Source organism: Platalea leucorodia (genome assembly GCF_965183815.1).
Source record: "Platalea leucorodia genome assembly, chromosome: Z".
In the NCBI taxonomy this organism is placed as follows: Eukaryota; Metazoa; Chordata; class Aves; order Pelecaniformes; family Threskiornithidae; genus Platalea; species Platalea leucorodia.
In genome coordinates, this window is record NC_138858.1 from 80,145,133 (window position 1) to 80,161,202 (window position 16,070).

General features: G+C 38.4%; 1 protein-coding gene across 3 annotated transcripts in view; it reads left to right on the plus strand.

Annotated features, from left to right (window-relative positions):
• MSH3 (mutS homolog 3) overlaps positions 1 to 16,070 on the plus strand; it is a gene marked incomplete at its 5' end in the record, with an annotated part of 118,752 nt that overhangs the window by 53,980 nt on the left and 48,702 nt on the right. For all 3 annotated transcript variants that reach the window (XR_014230684.1, XM_082336196.1, XM_082336197.1), the window contains one exon: positions 8,484 to 8,616. Coding sequence is in view for 2 of the 3 variants with exons in the window: in XM_082336196.1 (XP_082192322.1) it covers positions 8,484 to 8,616 (133 nt within the window). The remainder of the gene's footprint in view (positions 1 to 8,483; positions 8,617 to 16,070) is intronic.

Sequence of the window (16,070 nt, forward strand, 5' to 3'; positions counted from 1 at the left end):
TTAACATGGGCCTGGTTAAGCAAACCTGGATCTGGTTTGCATCTTTCTTGTTTTGTTGTAGATTTTGGATATGTTGTCCTATGGCAGTCATGTACAAGAAAGTGCAAGGAAGTCGTTGCCCTGCACGTGGACAATCTGAAGCCTCATCTCTGCAAAATGTGTCCTTCCTTGTCTCTGTTACACCCATGGATACTCCTTCCCACCCTCATCTTTGCATCTCCCTTTCCTGTTCCCTAAGTGTTACGACTGGCTCCAAGCTATAGCGATGCTGCTTGCCCAGTCTCGAGTCCAAACAGAATAGACAACTGTGGAACAAATATTGCATCCTTTTTCTCATTGAGTATTAATCTGTGTCTGTGCCTTGCTCAGCTGTTGATTCTTGCACAATTTGTAGGAAATTTGTTTCCTTGAGATCAAATGAACACCTTCCTCAACCTTGTCAAAGAACAAAGATTTCAAAACTGAAGAAGGCAGATGAGTAGCACAATTATATGGAGGTTTATTATTTCCATGTTAGATCAGGCTGTAAAGCTAATAAAGCTGTGACTAAGTGCTTGAAGTAGAACTTGAGATAAATGATGGATTATCATACCAAGCAATTTATAGTTGTGTACGGGAATATGTGTAGAATTCCATTCCTGTGCAGAGAACTCTATGCCCTGCATGTATAGAAAGCATTGCATAAGAGAGATTGTTTTTTTTTTTTTCTCCCTAGCCTATTCCTGGAGAGGTAGAATATCTTTTAAGTATCAGTGGGTGGACGTCATGAAGTGTCATTTCTAGTACTGTAGCCAGGGAAAAGGTAGAGACTTTGCTGTGTAAGTGGAAGATAACCTGGAAAATGCTGGTGTTTGCCTTTGTTGCATGTGCTTAGTTAATGAGTGAGAAAAGTATCTGATGCAAAATTTTAAAAGCTTAATTGTGAGCGGTGGATAGCTGGAAGTGATAAAATGTTTGTTGTGTGTGCGACGTGAACACGTTACTTTGCACAACGCTCTCTCTATCTTTGAGGTGATATCTACTGTTTTTTGAGGGTGTTTGTGGTTTGAAGTAGCTTAAACAGACTGACTGATCCACAAGTACCTAAATTGTATTTGTTTAATATTCTGTTGACTCTGTTAGTTTTTTAATATGTTATGTATGATGTCCAGAAGCTAATGTAATGAGGTTAATGGCAAGATTATGGAGAGCAGAATGCCCTAAACATAGAGTTCAGAAGTCATGCAGCTCCAGCGTGGGAAGCTTGCTCAGGGCTTTGGGGCGAATAGGCTTTGTCCTTGTCAGCTTGTGTTGAAGTAGGGGAAAAAAATCCCCCAATCCTCTCACCCATGCACACAACTTCACATCTATGTTTTGAGGATACATGTGTCAGTTCTGGTGTACTGCAAGCCACAGAATATGCTTAATGTACTGGAGTAAATGTAGAGCAAAAAATTAAAAGCCTCTAACATAACATAGTGTGTCACGGGAAGGGAGTGGTGATGAAAGGTTTCATCAACGTTTTGGGCCTCTGCTGTAACAGAGAACTTGTGAAATAAAAGTGGGCAATGCCCACCCCGCTTGGAGGCCCAGGGTCCTTCTCCCCAGTTTCTGTGTGGACCCTGAGCCGGTGGCAAAGCGCAGCCAGCACAAGGCTCAGTGTTTTCTCAGTGCTTCCAGTGCACTGCTGTGTCTAGCACCCTGCTGGTATCTCTGGTGCCAGGGTCATGGGAGAAGGCTGGGGACAGAGAAGTCTCTCTTAATTCTTCCAGACCATTAGTAGAAGTCCAGAAACATGAAATTAATTAGTTGAAAAGTATTCCAGACCAGATCAAATACATGGCAACAAAGCCTTTTTTTGGGTGCTGCAAGGGGTATCAGCAAATCAAACACTTAAAACCCTGTTAGGATGAGCCCAGCTTTTTGGCCCCAGATTCACCCCAACCTGTCGATGTATTTCAGCTTTACTGTGGTATAGTTCATATTCTTGTCTCCAAGATACACTGTTTGCTAGAAGTGAATATGGGACTTTAATGGTTGGAAATCTCTGTGTAGTTTCTTGCCTGTATTTATTTGTAGTCAATTTATACTTATTTGGTCTTTTTCTAGTTAAAGTTGATGTTTAAATCTCAAGGAAGGAGAAAAATTGTATGCATTTAGAGAGTTACAAAAAACATTTTAACCTTTGCTTTGCAGGCTAGACAAACCAAATTTTTAATTGCCCCTCAAAAACACGTTTTCCATTTTTTCCTGTGATTGTTTGTAACCTTTGTTGTGCCCCATTTCTTCCAGTTCTGGATGAGATGATGCTTTTATTGAGGCTGAATCAAAGTCTTGTAGGATAGTATTAATAATTTCTAATAGTCCGAATATGCTTTGCCTGCCAGAGCATAGAATGACTGTAGCTTTAGCAAATTCAGAACTACACAATACAGAACTGCAGACAGTTCCATATCTACCCCTAAAGAAGTGAAAGAGTATAAATTGGTATTACTAATGCAATGTGACTTTTATTTGGAGATGTACTGTAGAACTGGAAAGAAGAGGGTCCCTATAGTGATGTTGGCAATGACATGTCTTTCCTAATACAAAAATAGCTTGTTCTAAATCTTCTCACTTTGAATGTATTGAGTGTTGTTTTATTTATACTTCTATACACAAAGTACAGTCCTAAAGGAAAGTCTTTCAAGTTTGACTTTGTTCTTCTTCCCATAATTAAGAGATCTGTGCAGTAAAACAAACTACTTAAAGGTCTTTAAAGAAACCCATTTAATTCAGAGTTAAACTGGTTGCCATTCGATACCATCATCATCCAGAGCTGGATTTAGAACGCTCTTTTGCAGCAGTGATTTAAGAATAAAATCCACCCATCCTACAGGAGAATTTCATGGGCTAAATTTTCCTCCCAAGAATAAAGATTTTATAGCATCAGTGCCAATATAAAATGCACAAATGCAGGTTACAGCATATGCCTGAGATCTCAAAATTGTTGTAGTAAAGAAAAAGATTGCAGTATCATCACATGTATTCATTCATTTTTGCTAGCTGTGTTTTGGTACCATTGAATGCTGTGTCTAACTCCTTATAAATGTAGTAATCAGGCATTCATTCATGTTGGCTAAAGTAGCTAACAGTTCCCTTTTTTGGCACAAATAGCTGAAATATATTGTGTGTGTGAACATAAACAAAAGTATTTGATTACCATTTGCATATTTTATACATTCTTTTAACAGATGTGAAGACAGAATTTATAGTACTTGTGTATTGCTGTTAAGTATTTGAGATCCATTCAGGAACATTGTCTTCTCATGGGTGCATGTTTATTTAGGGGAACGTTGGACCTCTCTGGAGGGGTATGAAACATCAGGAGTTTTGAGAGCAAATTACTCTTTCTCCTGAATATAGGAAAACACGTGAACAGATCTAGAAAGATGTTAAATTTTTTTAGGTTTTATTTAAATTTCACTGTAGTAATTATGATACAATTACCCTTCTTTGTACTTTTTTATTGTTGCTAAGGCATACATATAGGCGGTCACAGCACAATTTAACAATTCAAGATTTTTTTCATAAAGTTAGCCAGATCCTAACTTAGCCACTTAACTAAAAAAGCCAGCGATAGACTGGGTTTTTTGTTTGCTTTTTCTTTAAAAAGACACATACAGTTTATTGATTGCATAGTGGTAATTCTACTGCAGCTTTGGGTTTTGATGGCATTAATTGCTTGTTATGAAAGAGAGTGGTCTGAAGCAGAAAACAGTGTACTATTTAACACGGCCTTTAACTCGATCAACTCATACAAAGTCTTCGTTTGTAAACTGTGTTCTGAAGGGAGGTCAAGAAAAAATGTATATGTGAGACAAAATATAAAGCAACAGAAGTCAGAATAGCTTTCATCTTGGTCTGTGTTTGAATGTAGCCAGTTATCAGACGAGAGTGTGAGATCAGGGCAACTGGGTAACGTTACCTCCCCAGAGCACCCTCCCAGCTTCCAGCAATTTGCAGTTCAGGGAATTCCTCAGGCACAATTGATACCCATGTGTATCTTACATTTTCCCAATGTTTAAGCAATACATTTTCTTTCTTTGAAATGCTGTGATTAGGCAGGAGGCTGCTGGGCTTTGATCTAGATAATATAGTTCATGGAAAGCAATGTTTGTTGTTTCATACTCTTCATTATATTTTTTCAGGTGTTGAGTTCTTGTGACTGGTAGTTTTACATATCACTGTGGTCTCTAAACAGATTTAATAAAATGAATTTCAATTTTATACATTCGCTGTACTTGAACATGATGAATGAACTCATACTTTGTGCATTTATTGTAAGTTAAGAGATTTCTGATGAATTTGTATTTATTTATCTTGTATAAAAATAAAGCCTTACATGACTGAAAATTTTCTGCAGTTCTTATATAGCAGTTACATTATCAATTTCACTCTGCTTTAAATGTAATGATATGTTATCAGATCTAAAAATGTTAGATTTGCTTTATTATATGAGAGATCAGCAGATCTGTTAGCACACTAGCAACCAGCAATGATATTTAGATTGTTAAGATGTTCAGATGTTAATTCAGTGCAGTGCATTCATATCTGCAGCCTTGTGCTTTGTCAAAATAATTTTTAGTTCAGGATTCAAATATTTTAGTATTTGCTAATTTTCTGTATTGTTCACCTATCTGGCAGCAGAATAATACAGGGGAGTATCTCATGATTTAATTTCAAGTCGTTCTTTTAAATGACTAGAATAAAAAATTCTACAGTTAGATTTTGTTATGTTTAAATACATTGCAAAGTGATTTTAGTATTGTATTAATGATGCTATTCTTAGATGGAGAGTACGGCAGAAGTGAGCGTATTGCTTTTAGTCAGTTGACTTACGTTACCTTATTTCACAGAAGAGTGTTTGGAAAATTGGATGGAGCTCAGATTGCTGGCACGGTTTATGCGGATGGGAAAGAATAGGCTAATATTGCACATAAATAGAGAATGAAGTAGTAGCCACTTTATAAAACGTGAGACAGTTTCTTAGCATAAGCTGTTGAGTTTCTTTGTATAATGTTAGATTCACATTTTCTAGTGGTGGAATTTTTTTCCAGATCATGCAGAGATTAGAAGCCCCAAATTGTACATCAAATGTGCTGAATAACTATGCAATGCAGAACAAGTTTCTTCTGAGGTGTTTGCACTCAACAAAATGTTTGTTAGTTTAAGTATAAATATTTAAAGTTTAAAAACATATGTTGAAATTCATCGTCTGGCTGTTCTTACCATTTCTCTTCCCCATCCTTCCCTCATCATACAGGTGTAGTTTTACATAGTTCTTCACTGTACTTTCTGGCTCTTGAAATAGGAATCGCAGTATGTTTTGTTTACAGGTGGAAAAAATGGGTCATTTGATACTGGTTGCTGTTTTCCTGACCCTTTCTTATTTGTGGGATTAAAGCAGAAAAACTGTATGGATGCTTAGTTTTAGATTACTAGAGCTACAGTAACACAGCCATATGTGAGGATGATTAAAGTGCAGATTAAGCTTTGAAGAGAGGATTTTTTTTTAATATCTGCATCTATTTTACATATTACTGTGTGTTTTCAATTGGCCACATAGATATAATCATGCTGTTTAAACTAAGTGACAGTGTTCTGGAATAGAATTCTGCTGCTTACACATGCTTTTTATAATAAAAATATAGATTATTTTCTTTTTTAAGGTACATTTGTTTATAATTTAACAGTTCAGTACTCCTTCATGCAGAGGAGTGTTCCAAGGTCTCAAGTACAGTGCATTTAATAATTCTCCATGAAAATGTAACTGTGGCTGATGATATTGACCTTTCAGAATTTCAGCGTAACTGTTTGCTAGCTTCAGTGCTGTGTACTCAGGGTATTTTATTACTTTGTCACTGATATTAACACTTTTCAATTTCCTTTCCATTATCCAGCTGTAGTTTAGAGTGCCTCACTAATTGATGTACAAAGCTTAAATCTCTGCTGTCTTGAATACGCTGTGTGGATGCCAACAGCTTGCTCTTTGGTTATTTGGTTGCGTAACTTTTAGTAACCCTGCTAGTCCACACCAGATACGTGATTGTGGCTCTTAAGGATTGGATTTAAAGCTTGGATGTGTTCTATGCTGAAAACAGCCACTATAGGTCTGAGCAGTTGCACTGACGGTACCTGCTGTCTGCTGCTGTTGCTTGCAGGTTGCCTGGCTGCCCAGAGGAACGACAGAAATGTTTAATTTTGTGCATTCGGCATTGCTGGAGGAGTGGAACAGTGGTGGGGAAGAAGGTATTCTTGTGACCTGCAACAGGGCTGCTAAGCAGAGCCTACAATGTCAGAGCCTGACATTTCTGTTTTCCTCGGAGCTGGGAAAACGCAGTCTTTTAGGAGAGTGGAATATTTTGGGTCCTGTGTTGTGATCAGAGAGTCTGCTGTCCAGTTCAGAGATAACAGAGTGAGTTCCCAAGGTGTCTGGGGCCAAGACAGCAGAGAGTCTGTCCCCAGTTCACACGGTGGCTGTGGAGGAGTGCGTCTACCTGCGCTGCAGGTAGATCGTGGCAGGTGGGGCACTGCAAATCCTGGCATTGTATAGCAAGGCTGCTCTGGGAATGAATGTGTCATTTGTGACAGATGAGGGGATATTTTTACTGTTTTAGTATAAAGCAGTATGTCACTGGAAAAATCCTGGCACTTAAATGCCTTTAGATTGATGTGTATCCAAGCGCACATCCAGTCATGATGTTCTCCTTTTTACATGCCGTGTGATAAAATCTCAAGGACTCTTAGATTTAGCTATCTTCAGGCCAGAGGCCTCTGACTGCCAGTCTGTTGTAATGTCTGCAACCTGTGGAGCTCCCTAATTTAGTTCATTTCCTCATCGATAGTATTTTTAGCAGCTACAGTGGCAAGTGGCACGGCAGTTCTGCAATAAAAGCCACAGGCAAGACAGGCAGCCTTCCCTGAAATCTTACATTTTGATTGCATCTTTACTTTTTTAAGCATCTCGCTGGTCCATGAGAACAGACGTGGGCTGGGCTGTATTTGCCTTGCACACACTTGGCTGGTATACGAAATGTTGGTAACAAAAGACTGCTTTCTTCTTAACCTGTAAGGGTGCACAGACTCATACACAGCAGCGTGGGGATTTTTGAACTTTCTTGTCTCAGGAGGAGAATGTTGTGATAAGGCTTAGCTGCCATTCTGGGAGAAAACACAAGGATTTTAAAATAAGCACTGGGATATCTTGAGGATTTTCAAAGTTTCTTGGAACATCATGTTTCAGATTCAGCCTTACTTGCTGGAAATTTTCCGAATGCTGCCTAAATCCTTCCAGTGTGCTGGTACCCACAGCGTGTGCCCAGTGGCACGTTGGTGTGGGACCCTGGGGAAACATATGATCTGCAGCAGATGTTTTTGTTGTGAAAACTCAGCAAATCTTAGCACAGCTTTCACCTAGTTGACTCTATTTTGTAGTGCACACAGTTACCTCAGAGACAAAGCCTGAACATGGAAAAGCTACATTTCAGAGGAATTGTGCTATTCAGCTTTGACACATCTCTTTCACTGCTGTCGTACAGTGAGCTCGCTACCTTTCACTCTATTTCCTTTGGGCTGCATGCACTGACAGTGCTTTGGTTCACTAGCTCCTGAAGATAAATTCCTAACCTGTATGTTTTGGATGCACCCTTGCACCCCTAATCTCAGTCTTTTCCTAGCAAGGAGCACTGAGGCAATTTGCACAAAAAGCAATCTACAGCCATTTCATGGATATATTAGAAATTGTAGCAGCAGTGTAAATCGAGGTGAACCTTGACAGTAGGTTGTCCATTTTAAAGCTCTTTTCTGACTGTGGCTGTAAGAATATGATTGTAAGGAAGGTGCAAATAACTATAGAATTGTTTCTTCATATAAAAAGTGTTTCCTCATTGATTGACTTCAGTCCTGAAATACGGAGATTAATGTTACAGGTTTTGAAAAAAAAAGCCCCAAACCCAACATCGTTCTAATTCATGTAATTACCAGTTGCTGGTCTGGATCAAAAGTAGAGGGGCAAAATGGTAACCAACATTTATACCCTATTGGAATAAAGTATGCTACATAGAGTTCAAATGTAAACTTCCCCTGCTTCTCCCCCAGGTACTTGTCTGCAAATTTAGGGTTGGATATTCAGGATTCAGTGTTGCTGATATTATGTACCACTAGAAGAACATGTAGACATGGGCACTGAGGTGTATATTTGTCTGTTTTGAGCACAGAGAGGGGATAATGAGCTTATATCCAGGATCTTGCTTGCATCTTGAATGAAAGCCCAAGATCCTCTGCATTTCTTAATTCTTCTACTTACCCTACTCATGAGAATGTGGCCTTAGTCAAAGTTTTAAAAAAACAAAGCAAACCCAACAAAACCAAAACAAACCAAAGGAAAAAGTTCACTAGCTATGTGCCTTCCCCTCAAAGAAACACAATTTTTATTTATTGATCTTATGATTATTCTTTTACAGTGAAATAAATGCCCGGCTTGATGCTGTGTCTGAAATTCTACTGTCAGAATCCAGCGTGTTTGGTCAGATTCGAAATCTTCTTTGTAAGCTGCCAGATATAGAGAGAGGTCTCTGCAGTGTTTTTCACAAAAAGGTATACCCATAATTACCCTAATTTATTATTTTCTAAATGGCGTCATTCTATCTTCATGTACTTCCATAGTTTTTGCATGTTTGTTTAAAAATATTTTCTTCTTAGCAAGACTGAGGCTGACATTATAAAGGGATGCAAGTTTATAAAAATTATTTTTTCCTTATGGTAGAATCACATTTTATTTGTTATCAGAGATATGCTGATAGAAGTAATGTCTGAGGAAGGTTCTAGAATACATACGTTGTATTGCTAATGCTAACAGGAAAAGCATCTGGTACTCATGATTTAGTGGCTGGATTCAGTGAGATGGGATGGTGTAATAGGGCCTTGTGCCATGAATTGTTTCCCTTTAAAACAAAGCATTGCATTCTGTATGCTTATCTAAAATCACACTTGCAAGTGAAACCACTTGGCTGTAGTTAGCTGTTTTCAAATGAATGTTAATTTGTTTATAAATTCTGCAACTTGGATCTCACTTGCACATTTTAATAAGAATTACTTGTAATGAGACACTGCCAGTTCTTAGTTGAAGCAGATTAATGTGCTAAATAGCACCTGTGCAGTACTTCATGTTCTTTTATTTCACTGTTATATTTAGAGGTTTTGACAGTTTGTTTTAGATAAAGGAATAGGTGGGTAGAAGAGGAGCTAAGTTGTAATTTCTTTGGATGGTACAGCACAACGGTTTCCTCTCTGAAAACCTGAAACTCAGTTCTTGTATAATTTGTAAAGCCCTAATGTGCTTCAGCATTAGGCACACAAAGACTTGCATATTTCAATGAATAGACACAGAAGTCCAGCTGTAACGAAGTTTATGACAAGAGGGAGTGTGTACCAACTTCCCCATCCTCTAAGATGTACCGTATCCACATGATGCAATTGTTCTTTCAAAACAACTGTCCAGGAATTAGATAATTCACTTTGTAATGGTTTCACTCATTTCAGGTTGAGTGATACATAATAAGGTTTGTAGGGATACATCTGTATTTCACAACATCCTGGCAATCCTCCACTGCTATCCTGTCCTTTTTTTTTTTTTTTTTTTTTTTTTGTACTCGTCTGTATCTGTTTCTTCAGGTGTCCCTTCCTGTTGTAGGGCTGCTTACCCATCTCAGCTTTACAGCCAACATTTAGGTGGAGCCATTCAGAGGCCCTGGATTTTCATAGGATTTTTGGAATGAGGTTACAATGTAGTTTGCCTTAACAACAGCCACTGTAGCGTGAAGATATGTGTTTAGTGAATCAGTGTTGGAAAGAAGTTGCAGGAGAGAAGTGCTCCAGCAAAATCCTTAAGAAGAGTAAATGGGGGGGAAAGCTCCAAGAACACACTCCTCCGTTGATGAATTAGCTTCCCTTGGTAAAAATCTAGTTTGTCATCCATTGCAGAACACTGTGGAGAGTGTCCAAAGCACTGAAGATCTTTAGGACTTTGAGGAGATGACAGTGTCCCTGAAAGACAGGGTCTGTTTTGAATAAAGAATCAAAAGCAGACTCTGGGAAACAGATTCTGCAGTCTAGACAGTGAATATGGAGCCTGAAGAAGGGTCCCTGCAAAGCAGATACATATTCAGGAACATGGAGTAACTGATTTTCATGAATATGTTTTTTTTCAGAATATCCATTAAATGCTGCCATTTCAGTTCCTGCTAGGAGCCTTTCCAGTTCTGTTAATTCCAGATGTCCACCCCCCACATACTCAAAATGAGATTCCCTGCAATTTCATTCCCACTAAGTGTTCCGAAACTCTGAGTGGAGCACACTGATGGCTTAACTAAAGGAATATGCTGTCATGCAGGCCTGTTAATTCAGTGTCAACTGCAGGAAAAAAGGGTGAATGTGACAAGTATTTAATCTTTCAGGCCCTTCAGACTTCAGTGACGTTAGTATTTGAGGAGGTATGTTTCACGAAGGGAGACCTTTGCAGTGTACAGTGGTGGCTGGATTGTTTCAGTCATTCCAAGCATCTTTTATTCCGATCAGCCACTGCAGAACTTTTATTGTGCAATGCACTTTGCACCAGTAACCTCAAGAGGAGACAGAAAAAAAAAATTAAGGCAAAACAATGCTCTGTTTTGGAACTGACTTTGCAAAGCAAAGCATCCTTAAGGGAGCTCTTCCGGTAAATAACATCATTGTATATTTTCCTGGTCTGACTGTTAATTTTTTTTAATATGTCTGCTAATGAGTCTTCTCTGATAGCATCCTTCAAATTGGCAATTGTTAATGTAACCCTGCACAAGTTCCCTTTACCCCAAACCCAAACCACCAAAACCCATTGCTGATCTACGCCCAGGTATGAGCAATCTGGAATTAGAACAGCATGCTTGTAGTGGGAATTAGGTATTACCTTGGAGGTCATATTACCAGCTCCGAGTTTGCCCCAGCCTGCAAAAGGACTATGGGAATGTTTAAGGAGACAAGAGCAATGTTACTGTTGCTATGGAGAGTGGAATTAATACAAGGACTGGTTGTTCTTCTCAGTTCCTGCAGCGCCAGCACCTGAAATCTTGCCAGGCAGAAATGCTGTCAACAGCAGAATGGCCTCACCCTTCTCTATGGCAAGAGAAGGATGGCAGGAGATGAACTATTTGAAGACTTATTGGTAGTATTCAGAAGTTGACTTCAAAAGGAAACTGAGAGACAGGGAATTGTCAAGAGTTTTGTCTAAATAGTGCCTGGAGCTGATGCAGAATTAGATCTTGCGGGAATACACATTGGCTCAATGTTTTCCGTAACCAGTTCAGCTATGCCCTCTAGCCCCTGGAGAGAGCTACCAAATAACAGAACAAAATTTAGGCTGTTTCAGTTTGTTCTGCTCCTGACTTCAACCACAGGCTTTTTGGAGTTCCTCACGAGTTGCTGCAGTTGGGAAAACATGTTCAGTTCTGAATCAGCCTCTAAGACTTTGCTGCCCACTTAGCAGGCTGCTCACCTGTGCAAAATAAAGCAGCCAGTTGCTACAAGCAGAGTACAGCCTCCTTGTGGGATTTACCTTTCAGTTTTCCAGTGAATACTTCACTACTTCATGGTCATGCTCAAGACTCCTCAGAGGAGAAGGTGCTGCTCAGCTCAGCTCAGTGCTAAATGTTTAAGATCTTTCACATAAGCTTGTCAACCAGAATGAGGCTGAAAATCTACCCTTCCCTTGAAGGTATGTTTGTTACTTCATTGAAGATGGTGTGATTTTCAGAAGATTCAGAGAAAAATGTTGTATTTTTTGATTTTTTTTTTCTCTTATGAAATCAATACCTGTTACATATGCTCAGGAAATGAGTTACTGTTACTATAGAATGTTCAAAATAAATTCTCCCCATAGCATAATATATTATTGACTTCAGCTAACACATATCTTATTTTTTTTTACTTTTTTTTGTTCTATGATAGCAGTATGCACATCTTGCATATACTTTTAATCTTTTAAAGAATTTGCATCGCAGATACTTTTAGATTTGCAATACTAAATGTTGATTTGAGCAAATTGTTACCCATTAAGCTGATGTATATAAATAGTGTCATAACAAGGGGACATAGTAACCTTAAAATGAAATACTTCATTTTTCCTAAACCAAAAATAGTATGCTCACTACACTAAAAACATAAAGGTAGTTATTACAGTTTGAAAGGAGTGGTAAAAGTATGCTGCATTTCAACTCCAATTTTTTTTTATTTGAAATGCTTTTAACTTGGAGTGGTCAATGGCTGTCAGCTGTGGGTCTCTGTGGCTCCCTTTTAGATCTGTTGGAAACAATTTCACTAATGTAAACAAGGCTAAATTGCTTTCAGTGTTGTTGCTGAAAGGGTGTTAGACCTAGCATACTGCTGTGCATCTTTCGTGCATTCTTCTCAGTGGCAGCCGTACCATTTTCAGTACAGTTTGACAAACTGCTGGTTGAAACTATTGTTTGGCATCACTGTCAACTCTGAGGTTATTTTTCTAGTGCCAGAGAAGCTGTAGTTACCATTGACAGCACTCAAAATTAGACTTCAAAAATAGCGTTGAATAAACTTGTGAGAATCTTCTGTGAATGCAAGACTATTAATTCTGCTTTATGTAAACCATTTTTACTGTATTTTAAAACCTTCTAATTTATAACACAGTTATGTATCTTTTGTAAGGCTACTTAGGATTTAAATGGAATCAGTCCCACTTTAATGGAGCCCAGCTTTTTGGAGTTATTTTTATGCATCTGTTCCAAGTTATCTGTTTGCTTAGTAAATAATTTCTGCAGTGGAGCCGTTAAATTTTAGATGCAAAGTCCTGCAGTGTTACTAAAATCAAGCCAGGGGAAACAGTAATAGTCTGAATAAGCACAAAAGGGGTATGTTCACCCTCTTTCTTGGGAATGTTGTGTTTAACAAAGTTGTTTGCACTAAAGCATGCTGAATTTCCCATCCTCTAATGGTGCTGTAGACTGTAGCTCACAGTAGAATCAAATGGATTTTAACTCATTAGATGGTTATTATGGTGTGGAGGCTATCAGAGTTGCTGTGAGAAGCTTCAGCATGTTCATTAAGCTTCCTTTGAGAAATCTCATGATAACTTTCAGGGTTGTTTACAGTGTCTTTTGTACACAACCAGTTTGTGTTTGGGGTTTTTCTTTTTTCCCCTGCTGATTCTTTTATAGGGACACTGACACTGCCTTGAAGTCTAGCTTCCTTCCCTTACTGAAGCCTCACCTTCACCAGCCTCACCACCCTTACTGAAGAACACCTCAGACAGGCATTCTTATGTATTCTTAAAATCTTCTTATTTTCCCACCCTTATATAGATGGTGTACTAATGAAGTCCCAATTTGGTTTCTTTTTTTAAAGAGCAATTTAACAAAAAACCAAACAAACACCACCTGTTCAACTGATGTATTTCTTACTGTCCATCTTTGCTCATTCTTCTTTTCTGGACATTGTTCTCCTATGAATCACTTAATGCTGTCTGTCAGGGACCTACTTTGCAACTTTGTGTGGCACGGCTTCAACCTTTGCCTCCTTGAATACATGTTGTAGTCAAAGGAAGTCTTGCAGAATTTTATCCTTTATCTGCATCAAGGTTGATGATGACGATGCAGTCAGTCATACTGTATTTTAGTTTGACTTTGAGTCCAAGCCTGGATTTATCATTTATTTAGTCTTTCAGACCTTTCCTTTGTGCTGTGACTTCAAATGCCATTGACAAGATTTACTGCTTTATTATTTTGTTTTATTTTGTTGTCAGAGCTTTTGCAAGATAGAATAAGGAAGTTCCAAATTATCAGAAAGATGTTGATAAATTGCAACGAGTGCAGGGGAGAATTGAAGTTTTCATGAGGCTGAATAACGGATTGTTTATGAAGAAAGATTAAAAGATTATAGTTTGTTTAAATTGATGATTGAAGGAGAACAGAAGGTGTAGAGATATTTGAAGGGTGTTAACAGCAAAGAGGGAGTTGAGTTAGTGAAATACAGAAGAGTAAAACGAGAGATATTGGGATTAATTTAATGGAAGGGAAATTTAGGCTATCAGATGAAACTTTTACATGATGATACTTACTGCTTTCTGGATTAATTTCTGAAAGGAAGTGGTAAGTACATAGTTTCTTGGAATATAAGGGCCTGAGAGTAGACAAGAAGAAAATTCATGCAGAAGAATTGAGCCGTTGCAGGGAAACCACCTAATGGGTCTCTTCTGTCCCTGATTTCCATGGATTTGAAACCAAGATGAACCTAGGTTTTCCAGACACATTCAGAATGTAACCTCTCTGGCCTTCCTGAATGTCATGAAATATCATGGTTAAGTTGCATGTTCCTTTAGTCAGGTATCTACCAACCTTGCCTGTTTGGTATGACAAGTTCAGTTCTTGTGTGAACTGAACATGCTTTGGGTTAGTTGGAGAGTATCTGACAGATACTGGCTTTATAACTTTAGTTACGTTTACTTACTCATGTGATTGAATACATTTGAAATGGCCAGGAATTATTTTTCTTTGATTTTTGTTTAATGTAGCCTTAATGATAGAGCAAATCAGTGAACACAGCAATTAACCTTATAAATTATTTTCTTTCTAGCCTTATTGTTGTTGGTCACTTACAACTTCCAATGTCTGTAGTAGATTGCCAATGCTGCAGGTTTATATATATCTTTATTCTGTGTTTATACAGCATGAGGGGCACTTTTCCATCACTGGTCACAGTAGTGACATGTATTTTATGAGAAGAGGGCTAAGGCTGTAAAGGGAGTGTACCTTAATTTATTTGTTATGGTTTTCAGAAGGTTGCGTTTAGATGGCCTTCGTGTTCTGAAGGGCTAGTAGACATTACAGAGCAAATCTATTTTAGGATTTACATATGTGGGGAGGGAGACAAAATGTTCCTTTCCAGCACAGCATTTTTGTTAATACTTGCTTCCATGTTTGAGTACAGAAGTTACTTGGGAGAAATAACTACAGTGTAATAGATGAGAGAATTGTCTTACTTTTGCATGAGGGTGTGGGAAGGAAAGAGAAACAAAAGTTTACCTCTGGGGAGAAATTGAAAGAGAAGGGATGACGAAATAAAAATGTAGATGTGTTTTATGAAATAGTGATTCACTTAAGCCTACATATTCTGTACTCAGTGATGTGTTGATCACCACAAAATACGGACCAGAAATTAAATTCTAGACTGTATGTTGCCTGGGTGGGAGAGAGAAAAAATGTAGGAAGAGAAGCATGCAACAAATGTGGCATACAAAGAATATTATAGTAGAAGCATTCAGGATATCCTACCCCCTTCCTTGCATCCTCAGGTGAGGAACATAAACTTGTTTTTTCAGTGCTGTTAGTTGAGTGATGGGAGAAGTTCAGAAGACTGAAGAAGGAATATTTCTACACATCAGCAAAATATGAAAAAATATCAGTGTAATTATTTATAGACAACTTTTTTCAAACCTTCTGAAATGGAAATGTCCTGGAGTGCCACTGAATCCATCAGGGTTTGAAGGCATTAAGTGTCTCATAGGGCCAGGTTTCCATTTGGTATTGAAATACGGCATAGCACAAATGCAAACTTAATGCTGTAAAGACTATTTCAGAATTGGTATTACCTAATTGATAGGTGGGGCATGAGCACTTAGGTAACTGAGAGCTGAATGGGACAACTGAGTGGTGGGGATTAGGGGTGTGGCAGGAGGTGGATTGTTTTGTTAGAGTCTTTAACTGCTTGCAAAATCCTGCCCCTGACCGCTAATTCTTGAAAATGAGCTAGCGCTAACAAACTGTACTGATGCCGAAGAGCGTCTAGAATCTACCAGGAAAGTACTTGAGCCCCATCAGAAGTAATATTAATGGTTAAAAAAGAGAGAGGGAAGAGTTTCTCTTTTACAAGTTGCTGCCTTTGGAGGGAAGCTGCTTTAAGGGAACCAACCTGCTCCTACTCTGTGTTTATGATGAAGGAAGATCTGAAAGTGCTGTGTGCTGTTGGCTCCAATCTGGAGATTCCCTTTT